At 46.1% G+C, this 25,176-nt stretch overlaps 2 protein-coding genes across 7 annotated transcripts in view; one reads left to right on the top strand and one right to left on the bottom strand.

The window, feature by feature from the left end:
- LOC117138043 overlaps nt 1–18,986 on the top strand; it is a 62,602-nt gene extending 43,616 nt beyond the window's left edge. For 2 of the 3 annotated variants that reach the window (XM_033299857.1, XM_033299856.1), the window contains 9 exons: nt 10,117–10,242; nt 10,317–10,648; nt 10,713–10,881; nt 11,185–11,379; nt 11,676–11,742; nt 12,769–13,206; nt 13,897–14,503; nt 14,567–16,498; nt 16,563–18,986. In XM_033299857.1, coding sequence (XP_033155748.1) covers nt 10,117–10,242; nt 10,317–10,648; nt 10,713–10,881; nt 11,185–11,379; nt 11,676–11,742; nt 12,769–13,206; nt 13,897–14,503; nt 14,567–16,498; nt 16,563–18,138 — 5,442 coding nt within the window. In that variant the 3' untranslated portion in view covers nt 18,139–18,986. The remainder of the gene's footprint in view (nt 1–10,116; nt 10,243–10,316; nt 10,649–10,712; nt 10,882–11,184; nt 11,380–11,675; nt 11,743–12,768; nt 13,207–13,896; nt 14,504–14,566; nt 16,499–16,562) is intronic. The other variant, XM_033299858.1, reaches the window with a different exon arrangement.
- A 2,880-nt stretch (nt 18,987–21,866) lies between these two features.
- Nucleotides 21,867–25,176, bottom strand: part of LOC117138040 (neurogenic protein mastermind) — a 70,267-nt gene continuing 66,957 nt past the window's right edge. For all 4 annotated transcript variants that reach the window (XM_033299851.1, XM_033299850.1, XM_033299852.1 and 1 more), the window contains 3 exons: nt 24,415–24,691; nt 23,268–24,341; nt 21,867–23,202 (listed from right to left, as the gene is read on the bottom strand). In XM_033299851.1, the coding sequence (XP_033155742.1) occupies nt 22,544–23,202; nt 23,268–24,341; nt 24,415–24,691 (2,010 nt within the window). In that variant the 3' untranslated portion in view covers nt 21,867–22,543. The remainder of the gene's footprint in view (nt 23,203–23,267; nt 24,342–24,414; nt 24,692–25,176) is intronic.

Genomic DNA, 25,176 nt, shown 5'->3' with positions numbered 1-25,176 from the left:
TTTATCAGCCATTCAGTTTTTGTCTGTTTGCGAAGCCTAAAAATATTTTTCCAAACTTTATTTTTTTTGTATTCACACCTGAAACTGCAGTTGCAGTTGCAGTTGCCGGGAATTCGAAGCTTTTGTTGCGGTTTTGTTTATGGACTGGAGCGATATGAAGTGAGTTTCCATTTGCCACATGGCCGGCGTTAATTGCCCTGCTAAAAGATTGCCTACGATGCGTATACTTAATTGTTTCTGCTCAAAAGCGAAATGGGTTCGCAACATTAGGAAATCCTATTTGTTTCGCAATGAGCTTGCTAGCCATGAGGAAGTCTAACTCAGAGAGTAAACAGAGTAAAATAGTTTATATAAAATGGATTATATAGTATACTATCCTTATAAAAGGTTTCCTAAGTGTTTACATTTGTTCTAATTGGTTAATTGTTTAATATTACCAATTAGAAATACATTTTTAAATATAAATCGTTATAATATAACTCTTTGATCAAAAGTCTAACAATATTACTTTGCTTAAGCATGAAACTTTAGTTTTATAATGCACTTCTGGCCAAACGACACCATGTCGAAGGTCTCATTTGTCTGGAATCGATCTTCTCCGATCCGCTTTTGATCATTTGATGCCGCCTCGAAGGGCTTAGCCCCCAAGCTGTCACCCGAGGTTGACTTCATCCGACTGACAATTGCAGCGGGACATCGCCCAGCCACTCAGCTAATGGCTGCCCCTCTTTGTCTATATATATACGTACATATATATCTGTTCACATATCTCTATATGTGCCTCCACTCTGCGCTTTCTTTCCTACGGCGTTTGGCTACCAGTGGCCAGTTGCCAGTTGACCGATGGCAGTTTATTTGGGTCACCATAAGCTGCCAGGTCTGTGAGGCATCAGTCAGCGTGTTGGAGTCGAGTCTCGCCACTCTTGGAGTGTTGGAGTGCACTGGGACGGAAGTTTGTTTGCCAACTTGTTTGCAGCTTGTCCGTTGTCCGCTCCGTGTTGCATTGATTGGGCAAATGGCCGGCAGCATCGCCAGCGGTCCCAAAGAGCACCTTTTTTTTGTGGCCCAAAAGCATAGCCAGAAAAACGGGTCAATATGGCTTAAATATGTAAGGGTGTTTCAATAAAAAGGGAAGAGATATAGATAAATGTTCATTCATACATGCTGATGAATAAAATAGCAAAAATTAAAGTCACATTGATATCTCTAGCTCCAAATAGTCTTGTAAAATGTCTGTAAAACTGATTTTAAACCACTTTCCAACACTACTTAAGAGTATCTATTTCTACTAAAATTGCTTTTCTGTTTACCCAAACTATTGTTTCATTTGAACACAACTTGAAATGAAAATTCCTTGCCTAAATAAATCGAATTTTCCAAGGTTTGTCATCAGGCAACCTTTGCTTATCCACCCCGAAAGCTAAACCAAAAATTCCTTGAGGATTTGCCTTTTTCCTATTTACGCATTAAAATGTATAATATTCGTTTGCTTTTACAAGGGTGACTTAGTTTTCCCCCCCCAAAATGACCAAAAATTGGGTGGGTTTTTCCCATAGCTCTCCAAAATGCTTCTTACACAGTTGGCCATAATTAATTTAATGGCCGAAATGACTCCGCTTGGGCATGACTGAGAACGGTAAAGGTTGACTCAAGTTATCCGCATTGGTCGGAGCACAGAATAGACCGCCACTCGCTGACATAAATAAGCCAAGAAAGAAAGTGGCCAGAACCAATGGGGGAATGGCTTTGGCTCCCAGCCGATGATCGGCATCGATGCAACCGATGGTTCGGATCCATTGATCCGCCTCGATCGGATGGGTTCGGAACCCAGAACGGCTAAGTACGGTTAAGCATGGAGCACGTTTGGCATCGAATCGATTAGCAATTCGAGTGTTCAGCAAATGGTCAGTGAAAGAATCGTCGGACACGTCGAGCATGTCTCCTCGCGACTCCGCGACTCCCGATCATTGGCATCATTACCGTCATTATGGTGCTCCGTTCTTCTGGGCCTCGTGTGCCGCGTGTCGTGTGTTTTGTGTCGTGTATCGTTTAGTGGCGCACTTTATTGTTCTACATTGTCCAGCGGAATGACTTTGACATAGAAATGGAAGTGGCCAATATACTGAGAGGGATCGGGTGGTGGGGGGATTCTCTCATATACCTTTCACTGGCTAATATTGCTGGCCAGCCACATAAACACACACACATCATTTCCTTCCTGCTGCGCTTTGCCAGATGCCAATGCACTCTGCAGTCCAGTTGGAAAAGCGTTTCAGGGGCTTTTCTTGCTGCCAGATATTTCTTAAACATTTTTCCAGCCACCCCCAGTGGTTGGCATTTCTCTGTTTGCTCTATACTGTGTGGTTTTTGGCTGCGGGGGTGGCTTTACTGTGGCAAGAAAAAATTGTAAGGTACTGAAGGATGATAAACGGAACTGAAGTTCCAGGATATTTGGAAAGAATGTTCTAATTCTTTATATAAATCTTTGTAAAAAGGGAAGTTACTTTTTTATTACTTAACTTATCTATCAGATGTACTATTTAGTTTAGATACATTTAGTTCTCTATAACCAAGTGTATCCTGGCTTCGTCTTGTTTTACATTTGCCTGCATGTTTTATTTATATTTCTTTTCGTTTGTTTTCTGTGCAGCCGCATGTTTTCCCCCGAACCTGTCCACTTTTCCCTTCGTGCGGATGAATATGAAAATGCTGAAAGCATTTCCACCGTTCTTTAACCCCAAAACGAGGAATACCTTGGATGTGCGCGACCCTGTACACTTGGACCTCCCCTGCTACAAAAATTTGTCGCATGTTTCGCTGCTTGGATTCAAGCCTAGACATGGCATGAGATGGGAACTCCTCCGTTTCCAATCTCCAGCCTCCGGCGAGAAGGGAGCTCCCTGCTTAGGCAGTCATAATCGCCAGACACGTATATACTCGTATATCCCATATATATCCGTACATACTTGGCTGGTTGGATGCATGTTGTGGGCCTGTGTTTTAATGTCTGCCCTGGCTTGTCCTTCTTCTTCTTCCTTGTTTGTTTGTTTGTTTGCTGTACGAGTTGTTGTAGTTGCTGTTGCCGTTGTTGTCTGGGATCTTGTGTCTATGTAAATATTGATTTTCCCTTCTGTTGGAGTCTCCGTTGGAAATTTGTTTAGGCTAACTGCATTAGTTCGGGAAAAAATTGAATGTAAAATGATATATCGCAGGAGCGAAAGGAGCTGGTAGTTTGTCATAGGGTTGAGCAGACGGCTTTGAATGTTGAAAGAATGCACCTACATGAAACTGGGTACATCTTCAAAACAACAGAGTTGCCTTTAAGCATTTATCTAAGGTAATACCTAGCTACTTGTTTTCGCAAACTCCTAAAGAAGTAAACTTTTGGGAAAAACATACTGAAATAACTTCTTGTGCGATGCTTTGGTGCATTCTTGTTGCCACAGCACTTCCTGTAGAACTGTAAGTCCAAGAGTGGAGTTGCCTTGCCTAGGCATTTGAGAACTTTTGCCATGCCCTGCCCCCCTTCGAAAAACGCCGCCCGGGGGCACTTAGCCTGCCAGATGGGGCATATGCCACCGACGGCGGGGCAATATCTTGGCAACAGGGTTCTGTCATGCTGCTTCGCTCCGGCTCTAAAGCTCGCTTTTCGGACGAACTGCTGCCGCATTCCGTGCAACATTGTCAACGGTTAATCTCTGAAAGGTCTCCTTTCTCTTCTACCTCCAGGTGATGGTGATGGTGATGGCAATGGTCCCCCCAAAACCCCTTTTTCGCCCGCCCATGGCATTTTGCAGATAGCAGCTTTATTGCAAATGCCTGTCACCTGCATTCACAAGTTTTATGTGGCACTTACCCCCTCCACGTTTTTCTGTGGCATCATCATGAGCTTGTCCACATCCTTTAGCCTGCCACTACATTTCTGCAAATTCTCGTATACTATATTTCTATTTTTCTATTTTTTTCTGCCCTTTTTTCCGTTGCAGAACTGTAGAATGTTTTAGTTCACCTTTCGACGCTTGCTGTCAATGTCCTTTTGTCCCTAGATAGCTGCCATCCGCCCCGCCCCGCTCCTCCTCCCCCCTGTTCAGTGCACCCAGCCGTTTGTCCAAATGCATCTGGGTGTAAAAAATATGAATGGCTGATGGGCGTTGCGCCGCCGCTGCCACGCCCCCAGTGGGCAAATAAATTTCATGTCGGCGAATGCAAGTTCAATGCACTTGACTCTGATAAATGTTCGGTGGGTTGGATTCGATGCGATGAGTTGGAGGCCTCAAAAGAAGACTTCAACATCAACACTTTCTTCCACGCCTCAGCGAGAACTTTTCGCCTCAGTTCCCTAGTTACACTTAGAGAAATAATGTACATAAATGTACAAATATTAGGCTGTTCAATGGATCTGAGATATATCTTTACTTATGTTCCACGTCGCTCTCCAATTTTATTTTCTTAATGTGAAGAAACGATTCTGATGCTGTAGGTGGGCATGACAAGACAAACATCTGGGACGGACACCTAAAAGGGAGGCAACCAGTACATGGAAGCTGGAGTAGGAGCAGGAGCAAGAGCAGCAGCTCACAGCTTTTGCCCACGAAAATCTAGCCAAACGAAACTAGTTTCGACGAGGCTGCGCTTGTCCCCGCTTCCTGCCCCATCCCTGACCATGTGATAACCAAACTGGGAACGGGAAGATGCAGAGCAAACCTAAGGGTTCCAGGCAGCCAGCCAATGGGTTGGTTCGGGTCGGGATGAGTCGTCGTCGGCTGTTGTGGAGCTTGTAAACTTACTTTTTAGTTGCTGAATGGCTTTGACTTTGACTTTGAGGCGGCTCGAATGGCTGCAGGCGGAAGACACGTCATTGACCTCCTGGCGGGAAAAGAAGGAGTCATCCGATCCGTGCACAGCGAGAACATACTACTTATTATGGCATATAAGTAGTAGTTCTTGCATCTCATACTCATAAAGTTAGCTTAAGCAGTTGTTCCTCTGTGGAGAAGGCAAATGCAATGATTCAGTTATGAATAAACCACGTATTCAGTTGACACACAAACGTGTGATAAATTGAACTGCGCCCCAAAAGGCAATCAACTTGAAATTAATTACCACAATCCCTTGTCGATGCAGGCATAAATTAATAAGCTTCGAATTAACCAAATGTCACACGCTGAGCAGCGGGGAAAAGTGGGGAGGAACCTCATGTGTAAGGGCAAACAAACCGAACTCGAAACCAACCCAAGTTCAGCGCCGCAAAATTGGCATACACTCGAACTCGGGCGATAGGAATGCGAATGTTGAACAGAAACCGCGGTTGAAAACCAGTTTTGGGAACGCATCTCCTCCTCAGAACACTGAGAGAAATAACGCTAGGCGTTGTTGCATTGAGTTGAACGCGAATTCTGATATGGTATTGAATATGGAGTAGATATATAAAGAACATTGATTTTTGTTGGTAAAAAGTAAATTCAATATTAATTTTCTTTTAGGCAAAATCACAAATCGCAGTGTATTGTTCCAGTTTGTGATGGTCGGCATTGTTCGAAGCTCCAAACTGCGATTCAAAGTGGCTCTGCGGTTTACCACTGGCATCCCATCCTCCGCTGCCTTCTGCTCCCTTTCGGCAAACGAGCTAAATTTATAAGATGATGTGACCAAGTCCAAGTCCACGTCCAAGTTAAGGCCCAGAACCGAGAACTTTGGAGCCCAGAGCCCAGGTATTCGATGGTTTCTGTGTGTATTAGTGTGCGAGCTGGCAGATTACATAAATTGATGCTGAAGCCTCTTGGGCTGCAACTTGAGAAGACCAGACATCAGCGGAATCGGAGATTCTTCCACAACAAAGGACACAGATCGAGCCAAAGACGCAGGCACAATGGCCAAATGTCGGGAAGAAACGAGAAAAGTGTAGACTTAGGCATTGGGTCGAAACAATTGAAGATGAATTCTATTCGGAGCTAATGAGCAGGAAGTTGGCAAATGATTCAGAAAGTCTGTCGCAGTCTATGTGCTCTAGAAAACCCATATTTGCCCAGCAAATGAATCGTTTTTGTGTAGTACTGCCACATGTGTGTAAATATTTGCTTAAAAAAGCGAAACAGAGCCAAGGTGGCATTAGTGGAAAGTATAAGTCTCCATAGGAATGTTGGCAAAAATAATTTAAAAGCTGACTGGGTAAATATTTGTTTAGTAATTTCAACCCATTAAATACAGATTATTTACTAGGAATTCCGTACGTTTGCCCCACAGTGCAGCACTTACTGGTTCTTTAATTTTTTCCTAAGCTTCCGTTATCACTTCTCTGTATTTTCAACTTTGGTCATTCGATACCTTCTGAGTGGGAGTTTGAGGCAGCAGTGGCTCTCAAACTGTGCCGCTTCGTTGCCAAAATGCCAAACATAAACCAAACACAACTGTTCAAAATTAAAAGGCACAAAAAATTCGCTGACACTAATGAGTTCGTAAATGTGTAGAGCCTGACAAAGCCCCAAAATTTTCCGCGGAAGGGGCAAAAAAATTCGAAAACCCAAACAAATCCAAGCCGTGACTTTAGTGGCAAACTGAAAACTTCAGGCTGCAAACTTTGAGCTAGTTGCGACTTTAATTGCGGCAATAGAACTAGATTGTGTTTACACAGACAAAACTGAACTGTTTTGAAAATGAATATTAAAATACGATTGTTGGTTAATTCGTTTAATAGCATGCCAATTAGCAGTGCGTAAAATTTGATTTATTGGACAAAGGCAGATATATTTTCATGTCATATTCTATACAACAAGTTATATATCTTTAATGGCTTTTTTAATGAATGGAATTTAATATCAACTAGTTCGCAGTTTTAAATCGCTTTAGCCAACAACTTGTATTTATTTTCCGTGTAGAAATCTAACAGATGGTCGGCGACCCACTTCCAAGCTTGGAGGCTGTCCAGTCCATCGGCAGTGGCTATTTACTTTTTGCTGGCACTGTTTACGCTTACCTGCCGCTATTTCCCTCTCGCTTGGCTTTCAATCAACAAGAAAACAATTGCAACAAATGCAGCAGCAGCAACAGCGGCAGTCACAACAACAGCAAAAGCATCGCCAACTACTGTTTGACAATTTATCAATGATGTCTTTTGTTGCTGCTGCTCCGCATTGTTGTTGGCCGAGTCGCCTCGGGGTCTTTCGAGTATTTCTTATTGGAACAGGAAGTCGCTTATTTGCTGGCAGCAAGTGCACAGCGCTCATTGCACATCGCATTGACATTTACTTGGATTCTCGCATCTGAGCTTGACACTCACTACTCACTTGGGGCTCTAGTGGCTCTCCAACTGTGCGACCAAGCACCTTTCATGCAGATTGCCAATTGGAGCTAATTGGATTGGATTATTCCGCTGGCTCTGCAACTGTGCAAAAGTGTAAATGTATGTTGAACTACCTAAATCGTACAATTACTTTATTTAACTACTGAACTATAAGTAAACCATCAATTTCTAAGTCTAATTTCTTTTAGATAATATAACCTAATAAAAATAATAACTCAAATAATCTAGAATCTTTCCCAAGCTTTTAAACTATTATATTCGCTGGCACTCTGAGGTAAATTAGCCAAAATTATCTCCGCAAATCTTCATAGTTTTCCGACACGTTCTTCTACTTATGAATTACACCCGCTCTCAAACTGCTCAAACTTAAAATATTACGAGTTTCGCGAAATGCACGAACTGTCTCTCAAACTGTGTAATATTGTAAATTTCATGCAAATTGCAATTTGTTTCTATACCCTTCGCATAGCCATTGGGTGTGCTGGTTAAGTTACTGGCCTGCAGTTGCAATTCCTCCATGATTTATGGACAGTGTCCCACCAGCTGCCACCTGCCCCTTGCCGCGCTGCCACAAAAATACAACCGAATATGTCGAATACACATTCCGCCTGCTCCACTTTGTTGCAGCCGAATTGAATTTATGGCCACGGTATACAGCAGCCAGCATTCGAAGTCACACACGAAAAAAAAACCCCCAAAATGAGCAAAAACAGTTTGAAAAGTGCTTTAAAGCCAAAAAGTGCGCAAAACTTCTAAATTACTTTTCCAAACAGCATCCACTGGACTGCCTGCTCCTTTCCAACCCCCTCACTTTCGTAATCCCCACCGAATGTCGACGGTATTTTATGAGCCGTCTTACGGATTGGAAAATCGAAATCAAAACTCATAAAAATGCAATTTGCGCCAACAACTTGACTTTGGGCAGAACTCCCGCGTGGAAGGGACAACCCCAAAACCAAAGTTCTGAAATTTCTTCCGCCCTTCTGCTCCTTTGATACCCTTGCAAAGGGTATAGCCGTCTTGGCCAGAATTAAGCAGTGCAGTTAGTTAGATATTTATGCAGTTTTGAGGAGCATATGTGCAGCAATTTAGTTTGCATGAAGTAATGAATAATGAGAATTGAACGTTCCTGTCAGGATATAGTACTTCCCAGTGCTATTAGGAAACAAGTATATCCTTGTTTCAAAACATAGGGTATTTCCGACTTCGCTACCAAAATCCATCCTTACCTTCCCCGTTTTTGTTGGGGTCTAGGCCAGCGACGTGTCTGCAATTTGCATGTGCATGACTGCGACTGTAACTGAGACCCCGGGTGCCAAGGGATGAGGGTTGGAGAAGCATCCGTGGGTGTGGGTTCGGTCCGAAGGGCAGAGGATTGAGGGTGGCGCCATAAAACCCATTTGGCGCACAGCCGTTAACGTGTTTTATTGTTTGGCGAAGGAGTTGGGTTTGGGGTTGGCTTTGGTGTTGGTGTTGGGGCTGGGGAATATGAGGAGTAGGAGGACTGGCTGCTACTTGGGGGCGTGTTAGTTTGTGTGGTTGAAGTTTGTGTGTCCAAGGGGTGAGTTGTTTCGTTAGGAAGGGCTGCTGATGCTGCTGAGGCAGCTACTGCTGCTGATGCTCCCTGCATATGAAACCGGGCACCCAACTATATAAATAAAGTCTCGGAAACGTGACTGGAAAGAAAAGTGCATGTAAACGGAATAGCATTCAGATATTGCCCGGCTGTATGCAAATAAGCCTTAATTTGTTGTCTTATTTTTATAAACATTATTAAAAAGATGCAGCAAATGGTTTTTAATCCTTTAGTTAGGTTTTCTAGCAATGTAGCTATCAAGTAGCTTTCTTAAGCGATCCACAATGCTTGGGTGTCTAGAAAATTGCGCCAGTGAAACTATGAACTTGTATGAATATACATTATCATAGTTAATTGGAGAAAAGCCATGTGTCATGTCTTTTCCCCCACCCACTCGAATCTTGCACACATCTGGCCAACACCCAAGCCGAGATCCATGACAAACTGTTCATTTTAATGGCAACATTTGGCACATTATGGGCCAGCATGGAACTGCCTTTTTAGAGGTGCACTTAAGGGCGTGGGGCATAAAGGCAAATAGAACACGGAAAGTCGGTAAGCAACACACACACTGCCTCATGTATGTATGCTCACACGCACTTTGCATAATTAATGCAGCAGCAATGTCAAACCCGTTATACACTCGAGACATTTTCTTGGAGTCTTCGTGCATCGTGGACCAACTTTTCCGGGGTGGCAAAAAAGGCAGGGCGTCGTCGCTGAGAAAATTCGTTGTGTTGTTTAATTAAAACAAGAAATTGCCACTTAAAGGCAGCGGTATATTATGAATGCCAGAATGTCTGCCGGGCTCTGGATGCTCTGGATGCTCTGGATGCTGGTGGTCCTGTAGTTGGCGCTGCAGTCACGCGCTCATTAGCAAGGACATTGTAAAGGACACACAAAAGCTGGCAATCGCCATTCGTGCAGAGCGAAAAAAAAAGTGTACAAATCAAAATGGTCAACCCCAACACTTGCAATCTCTGTTCGTCATAAAGTTTCGCCTTATGTGATTTGTTGCTCATGGGTTTTGCGAAAAAAATACATTATTTATATATGGAGAAACATTTTTATGTCAGTGTTTTCATGTGTGTACACATAAGTACACAAAGGAGGAAGTTCAGCAATTGCTAGGCCGGAAGTCTTTTGTGGGACTCGCACGGCTTGAGCACGTCAATGGAGCACCTGATTCAGCAACGTACACACGTACTTAAATGCTTTCCACCCACTTGGGTTTTTCCAGGAACTGAAGGAGAGCTTCAACTATGGCCTGTTTGCTCCACCTGCCAACGGCAAGGCGGGAAAATTCCTGGATGAAGAACGCCGCCTGGGCGATTATCCCTTCAACGGACCCGTGGGATATTTGGAGGTGAGTTCGGTTTTAGTCATTCCTTCACGTATTTTCATCATTTATTAAATTTGTGCTTCCACCCAAAAAAAAAGCTCAAGTACAAAAGGCGTGTGTACAAAATGTTGACCCTGGATGAACGCCAGCTGAAGGCCCTTCACACGCGGGCCAATCTGCGTCGCTTTCTGGAGTGCATCAATGGCGGACATGTGGAGAAGATAGCCAAGATGTGTGCCAAGGGCCTGGATCCCAATTTCCATTGCTCGGAAAGCGGAGATACTCCGTTGACAGTGGCCACGGGCGCCAAGAAGCCAAACAAACTGCTCATCGCTCTGGTCAACGGTGGAGCCTTGCTGGATTACAGGACGAAGGATGGCACCACAGCCCTGCACCGGGCTGTCGAGCACGACTCCTTGGAGGCGGTCAGGTTAGAAGGTGTCCTTCTCCACTTTAATGACGCACTCATTAACATTCTGCTCTCAAATCACTAGCACACTCCTCGAATTGGGCGCCTCGCCGAACTACCGCGATGGGCGTGGCATCACCCCGCTGTACATCTCCATCACCAGGAAGTGTGAGGCGAAGATCACAGAGAGTCTGCTGCATGACCACGCCACGTTGGGAATCCAGGACAGCCAGGGCTGGAACGAGGTTCATCAGGTGAGTCGGTGGCGGTCCGTGATGATCCTGGCGATCCTGGCGATCCCTAACAGCAACTGCTTTGACCCCGAGCCAATCCCCGGTGAAATGGTGTTGGCCCACAACCGTTGAACGCCAATTAATGATTGAATTCTTTATCTCTCTCTCTCTTCTTTCTTGAAACTCTTCTACTCTAACTCTAAAACAAACAAAACCAAACCAAAACAAAACAAATTCGCTTGCTAATACTTTGTAACCCGCGGGTTGGCATTTGCATCTCTGCTGCATCCTTTGGCTCTCTCCGTTCACCCGATCGACCCGTAGGCCTGTCGCCATGGCCTGGTCCAGCACCTGGAACACCTGCTGTTCTACGGTGCTGACATGGACGGCCGCAATGCGTCCGGCAATAGTCCGCTGCATGTGTGCGCTGTTAACAACCAAGAGGCTTGTGCTAGAATGCTTCTCTTTCGCGGCGCCCAGCGCGGCGCCCAGAACTTTGCCAATCAAACTCCCTACCAGGTAAAGCCCAGTGTGTGGACTCAAGAACCTACACAGAGAAAAAATCATGCGAATTACTTTTTGCCAATGAAAAAACTTAAGAGGGCAAGCAAAGAAATTTTCTCTGTGTATATTCTGGGACCTAAAACTTTTTGAATTTTGTTAACAACTTAGTAGTTGCTAGCCTTTAAGTTGGTACTTTTGTGCTGCTGTAGTTATGCTTGTAGTTTAGTCTAGTACTTAAGTTAGTTTCTGATTTAATAACTTGGTTTGGCATATGGAACTATGGTTGTTTAATCCAATTCGATTTCCCATAGGTGGCTGTTATAGCCGGCAACTTGGAGCTGGCCGAAATCATTGAGAACTACAAGTCGGAGGATATTGGTAAGTGGTGGCCTACTTTAAAATCATTCCATCATTCACCATTCCGAAAAGCAATCGACTCGTACTCGCAACCGAACTACTAACTTCATACTCATCAAAACTCAAACCAAAAATCCCATTTACACGGAATGCGTTTCGAATACCTTGAAACATCATTCTGATTTATACTTTCTTAAGTTTCTGTTTCAATATTCGTTTGCTCTACTCAGTCTATTTTATTAATATTGGCCACAATCAAAACTAGTTTCCTTTCCACTTGGTTCGAATCAGTTTCCCCCATGAGCGTCTTCATATCTGAATACACTTGCATATCATCTATCAATCAATCGACAATCAATCAATCAATCATCCAACTTGATCATCTAGGTCTCTTTCCCCACATCAGTGTATATTACTCGTATTATATAAATATCTGTACTACTTTCAATTTCTATACAAATCGCAACCTATATGTACTTTACCCAAAACACCTTTTTCGTATTTTGCATATGCTTGTTTGAGATACGTGCTCCATAAATGTAATCAAATCAAAATAGTTTTGTTAATGCCACACTTCCAATATCTTGGCTGTTCTTGATCCATGTTTTGTTCAATGTTATTTCGTGTTTTTCCATACATTATTATATATTCCATATCCTAGTGAGTTGATTTGTTGGCAGGACATTAGTAGAGTGTCCTTCCCTTGGTTTTGCTTTTCATCTCAGTCGCTTATCCTTCGATAAATGAGCAGTAAGTAAGTGTAAGTAAAGTGTGCCAATCATTCCTCGGAATATTCCTTAACTCTGCCTTGGGCTTAGGATGTTAGATTATTTCTTTATTTATCTATATTGAAAGTTATTGCATTATTAGATTGAGTAGAGAGCAAACTGAAACAGGGGAATCGGATTAAAACGTCTGTGATAACAGCCAGACCTGACGACCAACTAAACACGCAACTAAACTGATTACTCCCAAACCTATTCCATTCCTAATCCTTGCCCACCAACTCGAACACATTTTAAGTGAATATCCTTGATCACCACACAGTTCCCTTCCGCGGACCGCCGCGCTACAATCCGAAGCGCCGCTCGGGTATCGGGTGGTTGAGCGCCAATGGAGCCGCCGGCGCAGCTCTGCTGACAGCGGCTGGAGGTGGTTTCGGTGGTGCAATGGTCGGCTCGAATGGCGCCGCCAACGGAAACAACGGGGCTGGCGGTGTTGGTCTGATGCTCAGCCATCAGAACCACCAGCAGCACCTCGCCGGCCACCATCAGCAACAGCATATGCACCACCAGCACCACCAGAATCACCACCAGCAGCTGCAGCAGCAGCAGTTGCCCCACCTGCACACCCTGCAGCTCCACGGCCCGCCATCGCCCTGCCCCTCGGAGCACATGCTGGGGGCCTACAGCTCCGCCAGCTCCAGCCTCTCCGAGGGCTCCTCCGGCCACCGGTCCCACGAGGACGACATCAGTATTGTGACAGGTGAGGAATGGTTTTCATTTTCGGTTTGATTTCGATCTCATTTGCATTTGCCTAAGTTTAAGTTTAAGTTAAGAGGGGTACTCAAAGCATAGGTCTGCTATTATTATAAATAATGGTAATGAATATATCTTCGACAATTGGATAAGTATACCCGTAACTCTATCTCCTACTATATGTAACTGAAAGCATGCGATTAATTAGATTTTGACTAAACAAGGAATAATTGCATGTGTTTCTACTCGCACTGATTCTATTATCTAAATTACATATCATTGACAATCAAATCATTATTCTAAGAGAAATACAATACCTTATAAGCCCAAGAACACTTTACTATGATATATTGATATTAATATATATTGATTCCTCGGCAAGAAGAATATAAATATTTTAGTTTTCATTTCCAGTTTTTCTACGAAATATATTAAACCATTGATTCTGATAATTTTCCCTCACATGTATTGTATACTTCATTGAAAATTTACCATAAATGATTTGCAGTTCATTCCTCTGTCATATTTCTACCATGTTAGTACTCCTTTAAAGCATTCGCTTTGACTCCACTTAACTGGAGGCTCCTGTTGTGCGTTCAAACATTTGCATGCCACTCGTTTGTCTTCTGCCTCGAACACATTAAACACGTAGTCCTAAAAAAACAAACCACTCATTCTATCGTCCTTCCCCGAACAGACAAATCCCTGGGCGACACCAGCGACATAATCAGCGATTCGTCGGGCGTGGGAACGAACTCGGATTCGGCAGCATGTTCCATCGGCCATCCCAGCACCACAGTGGTGTGCATGGAGCCATATGCTGGCAATACCGTGGGTCACATTCGCCTTCAGCCGGGTGATGTGATCGAAGTGGTGGGCAGCACCGACTGCGGATTGCTCGAGGGCTATGTGCGAGGCACTAATCAGTCCGGCTTCTTTCCGGCCGACTGCGTCCAGGAGGTGAGTCTGCGCCAGAAGCACATCACCAATGTGATGACCGCCAGCACGGGCATGGCTCCACAGCAGCAGCAGCAACAGCATTTGCAGCAGGCACCGGCAGGTTCCTCCGCCGCCTCCTACCAGGGATCACCACAGTTGAGCTTGGGTGGACATTCTGGCAGTTCCAGCACGCTGCTCCAGCAGCCCCATCAGTCGCCATCCCTGTCGGTGGCCAGCAATGGATCATGCCAACAGCCGCTGGAGAGCAATGGAGGTGGAGCCTCTGGCAATGGCATCAACAATCGAAACAATAACCACTCCGTGGGACAGTACAGCAGCGCCACTGCGCCACGCATCAAAAAGAGGTAGGAAAGCAAATCTCTTCTATGAGTTGCAAACTAACGCCACATCTCTTCTAATCCCAACAGCGCCTATAACGCCCCTCGATCGGTGGTACTGCACCGAGCCAAGCGCGGATTTGGCTTCATATTGCGCGGCGCCAAGGCCAGTTCCCAGCTGATGCAGCTGCGTCCGTCAGAACGCTTCCCGGCGCTCCAATACCTGGATGATGTGGATCCGGGTGGAGTGGCGGACATGGCAGGACTGCGTCCAGGTGACTTCCTGCTGACCATCAACGGCGAAGACGTTAGCTCCGCCTCGCACGAACAAGTGGTCGAAATGATCCGTTCGGCCGGCGCTCTGGTCAACTTGACAGTGGTTTCGCCACAGTTCCCCCACCAGATGCAGGCCAGTGCTCAGTATCTGCCCAGTGGAGCGCGAGCGGGCAGTCACCATTTGAACAGTGGGCCGAGTACTCCTCAAAGTTCGCACCGTCAGTGCGCCACGTTGCCGAGGAAGATGACGGGTCCGGGAGGAAGTGGTCCTGCCTCCTCCTCCGGTGGCAGTGTACGAATGGCTCCGATGCCACCGCGCAGGGATCCCAAGACCACGTTAAGTGTGGGCAGAGCCAGAGCAAAATCCATGGTGGCTGGTCTGGAAAATGGAGGTGAGAAGGAGGACGATTTGCCGCACACCAAATCCAACTCAGTGGAGTCGATCGCAACGCCAACACCTACCGGTATCCAAACGGGACCTGGAACTCCCGTTCAGCTGCGCACGGCCAGTATTAAGGCGCGACCCACGTCCAGTAGGATCACAGCTGCCGAATTGGAGGAGCTATTCCAGCGACAGCAAGGCGAGGGCAGTGCAGCAAACGCCAGTCGGTATGCCACCATGATGACCAGCTCCCGTTTCCAGTCGGGCACGGACAGCGGTGCAGCCACTCCGCCAGCATCCAATGGATCTCCCATGAGGAGTGGACCGTTGGTGTACGGCAGTGTGGCTGAGATGAAACGTAAGACAGCGAGGAGCAAGCATGGTAGTGGCACGCTGCGTGGAAAGCCCGTAGCCACACCAACAGTCGGACCAGGTGGAGCTGGGGGCGGTCGTGACCTCAAGCGGTTCCATTCCACACCCGACTTGCATGGTCCTCAGCTGCACGGTTCAGCCTCATCCATTTGGCAGGCATCTGGAAAGGGTCACCACTCGCAGGACGATGTGGCCACGCTCCATGCCTCACTCCAACGCTTGAACTGTAACCAAGGAGAACTTAAACTGGGAGGATTAGGATCTGCTACAGGAGCGGGAGGAGCGGTACTACCGCCGCCCAATCACCCACCTCCGCCACCTCCAGTGGGTCAGGTTGTTAAAGTGGAAACACGTAGCAGTGTTTCGGAGTATGAGAGCACCATCTCCTTACAACAAAAACTGAAGAAGCGAGCGGAAAACGATGCTGTGACCAGTGCAGCCATCGATGGCGTCCAGAGCAGCTTCAATCCCTCGGCAAATGCCAAGATCTATGCCTCGCCGCAGGAACTGCGCAACGTGATGGCCTGGAAGTTGCGGCAGGCGCAGGAGAAGCCATCGCAGGAGACATCCGCTGGATCCCAGCAGCCAGTTAGTCAGTACGCTGCTCCCACGCAGATGCGACCGGTACAACAACAACAGCAGCAGCAGCAGCAAGCACAGCAACCACCCACAACACTGGCCTCTCACTATGCGGCACCCCAAGTCCAGGTCCAACAAGTGCAACAGGTGCAGCAGTCACCTCAGCAGTCTGCCCCTCAGTCCCCGCCTGCTCCACCGCTGCCACAGGCTGCACCTGTGCCGGCACAAAATGGCAATGGCAATGGCAGTACAAGTGGAGCCGGATCAGCTCCTCCTATTCCCGAACCTGACTACAGCTGCAGTGAGTCGGATGGCGAGGATGAGAACTCTATCCTGGTGGCACGGAACACCAAACTGAACGAGAAGATTGCACTATTCGATGTGCCAGAGACTAGTGGAAATAGTCAGGCTAGGTAAATATCTATCAAATGCAATCCTATATACGTTCCCCATTAATAATCCTTCATTCATCCACAGTGGGAGCAGTTCCAACTCAGGCAGTGCCTCGATTTCTCATTCGCTCTCTGTAGAGGAGATCCAGCGCATTCGCAGCAATCTAAAGACATCAAAGTCATCGCCAAACGGTTTTGCCAAGAAACCGGAGGACGAGAAACCACAAGAACAGCAGCAATCCCACCAACAACCACAGCAACTGTTGCAGCCAGGCGAAGATGAGTGCGACAACAGCAGCTCCGGCGTCAGCAGCGAGCAGGAACAGCTGGCACTGGCCGCCGGGGTTACACTGCCAGGTGGTGGTAAGCCCACCGATACCATTAAGAAGAAACCATCGGTGACCATTGTGGAGGAACCCAAGACTATTCCCGATCAGCCCAGCAGCAACACCAGTCACACTACGAAGCCTATGGCCAAAACCACTATCAGCATAGGCGGCGGTGGCAGTACTGTGCCCACAGCCACGCTTACAGTGAAGCAACTTGTGCAACAGCAACATGCACCCGTTATCCAACAGCAGCAGCAGCAACTGGGCAGCAAGCAACCAGTGACGGCCGCCAGCACCAACAAGTTTACACAACAGAGCACCATCAACAGCAATGTGATGAGTCCCCAGGTTTTGGGGCGCATTCCCAGCCATCATCATCAGCAGCAGTCGTCGAATCCCAACCAGAAGTTGATCGCCACACAGCAGCAGATACTGCAGCAGCAACAACAGCAACTGGCCCACCAACAGCATCTCCAGCAGATCCTCAAGGCAAAGGCCGCCGCGGCCGGAGGAGCCAGCAACACTGCCGTCCTAGTGGCGAAGCATCAGCAGAAACTACATAAGGGCACCAGCAGTGGCCATGAATCAGAGATGGAGACTCGGTCCGATCTGGAGGATGATGACGGAGATCTGAGTCCCTCGCCGCCGGCCAAGGCGTTCCAGCGTCACAATTCGCTGACTCGCAAACAGGCAGCGGCAATTGCCATGCAGAGGGGTGCCACCAGAACCACGGCTGTGTCCCTGATGCAACTCCCGCCGCCACTGGAAGCGGACAGCGATGGAGAGCCGTCACAGCTCACGCTTCAGCGACAGCAGTCCCATCACCCGTCACAGACCCACCCACATCCCCACCAGCTGCAGCAACAACTGCAACTGCAACAGCAACAGCAGCAGCAACAACAACCAATGGCCGCCCACATTGTGGGCATGCTGCCCAGCGGACAGTTGGTGGCTGTTGCCTCTGGCGCTGTTGCTGGCGTTCCGGGCGTTGGGGCGACTGCGGTGCAGCAGGGCAACAACAATCTGCAGCAACTGTGCACCGATAATCTGGTGTTGGCACCACCGCCGCAGTTCTGCGATTGCAACGATGCCAAGCACGCGCCGCAGCCGCATCTGCCAACGAGCCAATATCATCCACAGCAGCAACAGCAGCAGCAGCATCAGCAGCAACAACAGCAGCAGCAACAACTGCAACAGCAACTGCAGCAGCAGCAGATGCTGCAAATGCACCAGCGGCTGTCTGGGGGCGCTGGCGCTGGAGCGGTGGGCACCTTGGGAAGGGTCCGGATCGTGGGGGCCATGCCCAAGGCCAACCACCATAGGTTGCACTAAACTAAGCCTGGGGAATCAAATCAACCGTTTGCCAAATCGTTAAATCGTTAGTTAGTGTAAGTCAACAACAGTCATTGCCACTCACAACGAATAGCCGCAACTGCCTGCACCCAGAAAGGAAATGAAGCGCGACGACCACAAAGCAGACACAAATCTAATTGTTGCCACATCTTTTCAATGGCACGAGGATGTTCGAATTAGAATTTTCTTGATTTCGAAATCTTAAGTTACTTTTATTATATTTATTGCGTGTGATATAAATTTATGCAAGCTGCCCGCGAGCAGCAACTAATCGCTATTTGTAATCAAACAGCAAGTATGTATGCAATATTTAATGATTAGTTAACAGATACCCAGCATCCTACCATTGAAAACAAACTGAAAGGCAGTCGCCGGAAATTCTTGCTCGATACTGGGCTTTTAGTTTGCTTTCGAGCTGCACAATGTGTCAAATGTTAGTGTGGACTTCAGTCCGCATCCGATCTTAGTTCGTAATATTAGAAGGGCGCCAGCGCCAGGCAACATCATTTATTCAGTATCCATCCATTGATCATTCGTGTTCGTGTTCGACTAGTGCACAAAACATTTAAACGACATTAACATTACTCTAATTCACAACTAGCGTAGGTTTTATATGCCTAATGAAAGCAGGGAGGCGGAAGTTGCACCGAGTAACAATAATATTTGAATTTGAGCATTTAGCCGAATTTCCAGTCAAGTCAAGTCAACTAAACTAAACTAACAAATACTAAATGAATAAAACGTATAATGTTTTTAAACAAAATATTTATAAAACAAATATTTCAATAGGCGGCTATTTTATAATCGAGCAAAAAAAAAAAAAAAAACAAGAAAGATCGAAATTGAAAACAAAACGTAAATTTTTGCTAGTAAAATTTACAGATTTTTACTTTTAAAAGATTTTTTGTATAATTGTTTTTTTAGAGACAAACTTTAACTTGCCAGAGTATTACAGAATAGTAGAGAACGTAATTGGAGTTGAAGAAGTAACGTATTGTATTGAAAGAGGTTCTCAACTATTTGCCAGCGCTTAATGCAAATATCGTCATAGGCAACCCAAACTTATAAATGCGTTTTCACGAGTAACAATTATTATAACTAAGGCTGATTTTATTGCATAATACATACAGAACACAGAAATCGAACCAGCATTCGCCTACATACTGAATGAAATATAATAAAGAACTATGAAGAACTCAACTAACCAAGCAAGCGATTGATGCATTTACATTGTTTAAACAAAAACTCTTTGAGGTATTGAAAGAATTGGATGGAAATATAATGAACTCGTTCGAATTGGCAGGCCGCTCCTTTAGCACTAGCACCTAAGTGTTGAAAAGTTAGAAAACCTAAATCTAAACCATAAACATAAACAACCGAGAATATATTGGATACTCTAGCGTATAACTAGGTTTTAGCACACTTTTTAGTTCTCGCAATAGTTGCTAATTATTTGTAAATTGTTTTAGTTCCAACGCCCACACCCCGCGCGTACATGTAAACAAATATGATTAGCCATCAAGCTTGTTAGTTTTTAAGTTAAACCGTCTAGTAAATCCACGTGCAGTGCTCAGTTGCAACTACATCATGCAGTTAGTTCCCACGCGATGGGTGCATGCAACACGAATACGTGAAGCTGCAACTGCGAATGTGTTGGAAACGCTATATAGCAGGATTATTGAATATGCCTAAACCCCAAGATAATGTTAAACAATTAAAGCACACACCACCACACATACACTTTAAATGCAAGTATTTCAAATGGAATAATATGGAAATATTTATCATAAGTCGTAAAATATGCAATTATGTATTATGAACACGCGTATGAGAAATTAATAAATATGAATGAAAACAATGCCACAGCCTAATTTATTCTGCTTAAGAGAATGTGTAATCTTTTGAGCCATCCAAATCACAATTGTCCCAGGAATAAAAAGCACTTTTCGTTTATTTACAAAAGTAATATTTTTCTATTTTATTTTTTTAGTTTCCTTTTTTAATCGTAAAAGAACATCTGTAAATGTTTGTTTTTGCTTCCCAACATTTCGTTCAATCTCGGAGAACAACAAAACGGCAAACAGAAGGCTGGCGCACCAATACATCCGGCTAATCAAATGGAAAACCAACCACACGGCTGACCAAATCGATTTTACTCTTGCCCGAAAATCCGATCAGGCTTTAAAGCAATTGCAATGCAATTTAAAGTTTCGAGATGGTAAGCATGGTATGGTGGTATGCTATGGTTTGCCGCTGGCAGCTGGTTGCTTTCTTGTTAATTGATATCAAGTTCGGATTGCTGCTGCATCTCGTCGTGATTGGCCAATAGTTTCGCGGGGAAACTGATCAATGGAACTGCATAGCGAGGCGGCATCTGAACACCTAACGACTTTGCTCGCTATTTTGTTTGAATGGTGAAATATATATATGTATATATATATATAAATGTAATAATAATATGCCATATTGTATATAGTAATAATCGTGTATATATAATTTGCGGTATATAATAGTTATAAACAAATTTTTACTTCGTATCTTTAGCATTAATTACAAACTACAATTCGCGTATTTTATTCATTTATAATTGTAATAGTAAATTTTGTTAGGTTTTAATCGTTTGTTTGTCTGCGGCTTAAATACTTTTCATTAAATTTATTATATATTTTTTTTTTGCTAGGCGTGTGTGCTATGGATTTGTTGCTGCTGATCCTAATTAATGTATGTATGTAAACTCTGCAAAAATGGCTGTGAGCTGTCTGTTACTATATAATTGTGGAAGTGGCAACCACTGTGCCCGATTGATTCAAAAATTTCTATGGCCTCAACTGAACGTGTCGTCTAACTTACGGACTTATGGAATTGCTCTAATTAGTTGTCGTACAATAATTTCATTGCTGGAATCTCTGGCATTTTCATTTGCTCTTCTTTTCGCGATTTCATTTTTGTTTGCTCTAATATTGTTCGTCCTCCTCCTCATTTGTGTGGGCGTGGCTAGGCTTGGCATGGCATCACTTGGTAATGCGGCCAGGCGCATGTAGTAAATATAAATTTCGATCTCCGCTTAGCTCCTCAAACATTTTGTGGCGACTTATGGACTAATTATATACTCGTAAATTGTTAGCGCTGCTTTTACAGTAATCAAATATATCGGATCGCATACATATGATTTGTATATTATGTATTTCTGGGTGTATATCAATTTATTTAACAAACTACTAATTACGTTTCACTACCAAAAACTACGCATAATATATAGTGTATATTTTTTAAATATGTTTTGTTTGCGCATTTCTCGCACTGTTGCTCCGCGTTTAAAATTCCATTTAAAAATGAACTCGTCTAAAAAATTAATGTACAATAATAATTATAATATAATAATAATAACTGCTTCTCATTCTCAAATTTATGCCGTTTTTTTAAAAATTTCTTCGCTTTCACTATGCTTTGTGGTCTTCGCTTTTTGTTGTTTTCTCATTTGATTCGCTTATTTCTCAATTTGTGTTTAAGCATTTAAAATATCACCAATATTTTTGCTCTTTATTCTGACAGTTTCTCGATCTGTTTTCCCATTTTTTTTCGTTTTTGTTTTCTTTTGCTTTTTTGTTTGTTTCTCTTAGTTTGTCGATTTTGTTTTTATAAAAATTAAATTAAATTAAATACAATATAAAATGTACAACTATTTTGTGTTTTGTTTTTCGATTTTGTTTTGTTGTTGGTTCTTTTTGTGTTTGCTTCCATCATTTCATCTGGTTTTTGCTTAAGTAATCAAACGAAATGGGGCGTGCAATCCGCTGGGCGTGGCACTACAAATTTGCATTAAGTACAAGTGCTTAAGTTGCACAACGAGTCTGTAGTATCTGTATCTGTATCGGTGTATGAGAATTTGAAATCTGTTCGATTGTTTTCAAAGTACTTGCAAATACTTTCTCGAATTTCCCTAATTCCTTCGTTCGACCGCTGCATATGGAATGTCTTTTGCGAACTCTCGCCGCTGCCACGCCCAGTGGCCGCTCGCCTTGGACCTTGGGAACAGCTCTAATAATACATACAAATACGATAAAATACAATACAATACAATACAATACAGTGGAGCCCACGAAATTAGAGTACATAGACGAACGAACTTAGCTTAGGAATAAATTCACACACATATAACAAACAAAATAACTTCGTTGGCAGGAACAAGGGGGCGGGGCCGTGTGGGGCGGTTGGGCGTCAGGTCGGGTCGGTTGGGTTCGGCTGTCCAGGCCAATAACAACAAGAGGCAACAAAATAAAAAAATCTAAACAAAACTGAGGCAACATCGTGGTGGTTATGGTGGTGATGGTGGTTGTGTTTGGTGCTGGCTGGAGGTGGTGTTTGAGTGGTTACCGACAATCGTCTACGGCATATTGAAGTCCTGCAGATTGAAGTTGTCGTTGTCGAGGGAGTTGATCAGATCCTGCGTGGAGAAGTTGCTGTCCACGGGCAGGTTGTCCAAGAATTCGAGACCGAAATCATTCGAGTTGGCCACCACCGAGTTGATCGTCTGGCTAATGGAACTGGCACTGGCAATGGTCGACGCGGAGTTGCCTCCGCCAGCTGCTCCGCCACCGCCGCCACCATTGTTGTTATTGGCCGATCCCGGCCCACCGCCGCCACCACCGCCCCCTGGACCCATTTGCATCATCTGCTGCTGCTGGTGCGTGGTCGTGGTGGTGCTCTGCACGAACTGCTGCTGCTGCTGCATGGTGATCTGCTGCTGGGTCTGGGTCATGTGCATGCTGGTCATCTGCATCTGGCTGGCCATCATGTTGCCACCGCCTCCGGATTGCTGCTGCTGCAGCAGTTGCTGCATCTGCATGTTGTTGGCGGCACCAGGTCCCATGTGTTGCTGCTGCTGTTGCTGTTGCTGCTGCTGCTGCTGTTGGCGCATCAGTTGCTGTTGCATCTGGGCTGGGGTCAGCTGCATTTGCGGCACATTGGGGCCGGACATCATTCCGCCAGCGTTGGGTCCACTGCCCGCTGCACCGTTGGGTGCACCATTGGGCATAAAGTTGCCTGCAAAGAGGGATGACAGTTTAAGTGAAGTGAAGTGATGGTATTTAGCACTATTCAAAACTCACCTCCATTAAATCCACCGGGTCCCTGCCGCATGGGTCCACCTGGTCCTGGTCCACCGAAGCCCATTTGCGTCTGCTGCTGTGTCATCATCATGTGCCGCCACTCCTGCTGCGAACCCATGGGCATGCCATCGGGCGTAACCTGGACATTAGGCGGCCTCTGCTGCTGCTGCGGACCGCCCATTGGACCGCCTGCTCCGCCACCATAGGGCACACCCATGCCGGTCCTCGGACCACCGCCTGCTCCTCCATGTTGCTGCATGTACATCGCATGCTGTGGTCGCATCATCGGACCGGATGGCGGTATGGGCTGTTGGGTCATGCGCCGCATGGCCGCCGCCTGGGCTGCGCTGTTCGGGAAGCGGCCACCGTTGGCACCACCGACTCCTCCCACGCCCACGCCTACGCCCACACCTCCGACGCCGACACCACCGCCACCCACCGTTTGCTGCATCATCTGCGCCTGCATCAACTGCGCCTTGGTGGCATTGTACTCGGGCGGTGGTGGTCGTGCTCCAGACATGTGCTGCTGCTGTTGCTGCATCGCCTGGGCGCGCATCATCTGCTGCTGCTGCAGGAACTTGGCTTGATTCGGATTTGGTCCTTGACCAGGTCCCGGAACCTGACCCGGTCCGCCAGCGCCGCTGCTCATCATCATCTGCTGGGCGGTCGGACCGGCAGCGTTGGGATTCATCTGCATCGGGTTCATGGGTCCACCCATCTGCATGCCCGGCATGCCGCCCATGGGTCCGCCCATCTGATTCATTGCACCGTTGTTGGGTCCGCCGGAACCGGGTCCACCGACCACGCCTCCATTGCCCACACCCACGCCAACGCCGACGCCTACGCCCACTCCAACCTGCGGCTGCTGCATGAGCGGCACATTCGGTCCGCTGGCATTGGCCGCCGCCTGCGCCTGCGCCGCTGCTGCCGCTGCTGCAGCCGCTGCCTGCGCTTGCGTCTGACGCTGGCGCATGTTGGGCTGCACCTGCTGCTGCTGGGCGGCCGCCTGTTGCTGCTGCTGCTGGTTGAAGTTCATGCTTTGGCTCTGGGAGAGCGAGAAGCCATCGGAGGGAACTGGAATGGAATTCAAATGGAATCATGAATGTATGTCCAATGTAAAGCACTAAACTTTGCGATGCTAGCTTACCATTTGCATTGCTCATGTTTTGATTTGGTTGCTGCTGCTGCTGCTGTCCGGGATTAGGGCCTCCATTGCCCACACCCACGCCCACGCCACCGCCCGCGTTGCCGCCATGCGGCTGTTGCTGCTGCTGCTGGGGATTCGGTCCGTTGGTGCCGCCGGGCTGTTGCTGCTGCTGTTGCTGTTGCGCCTGCTGCTGACTGAAGAAGACACCTTGCTGGGCGGCCACCGAGACGTTGCTCTTCATGTCGCCACTTAGATGCAGATGCTGACCAGCCGACACCTGTAAGGGGATAATGTACATATATTGTTAAGGTATTGAAATTATGCAGCAGATAGTAATGGTGGATATCAAATCTTCTCTAGAAAATACGACGCTATTTCATAGAAACTAAGATTGTAATTGTAGAAAAACAGCGAGATTTAAGGATGTTCTCATGTAATTTCCCTTTTGAGAGCAACAAGGGGTATCCTTTTTAAAAGGAACCATAGCATTTGGAGCACATGAAAGGGACTATCCCTTTTCCAAAGATCTTTGATCTTATGCCTGAGACATGGACACCCACAGGCGACAGGCCACTCGAACGGTTGTCACCGGCTGCTGGCACTTTGGTAATTTGCCTGGGCTGCCGGCGCGAAGGATTTTTGGGGCTAATACCCGACACATAGATTGGCATCCATAGTGCCAGAAAGGCAGAAGGACGGATGGAGGCGGGCAGGCAGGGAGGCAGGCCAAACTTCCTACCTTCTCCATTTGCAGCTGTCTCA

This window comes from Drosophila mauritiana, chromosome 2R (assembly GCF_004382145.1).
Source record: "Drosophila mauritiana strain mau12 chromosome 2R, ASM438214v1, whole genome shotgun sequence".
Taxonomy (NCBI): Eukaryota; Metazoa; Arthropoda; class Insecta; order Diptera; family Drosophilidae; genus Drosophila; species Drosophila mauritiana.
Note: the sequence above shows the minus strand (reverse complement) of the source record. Positions and strands in the feature narration are given on the sequence as shown.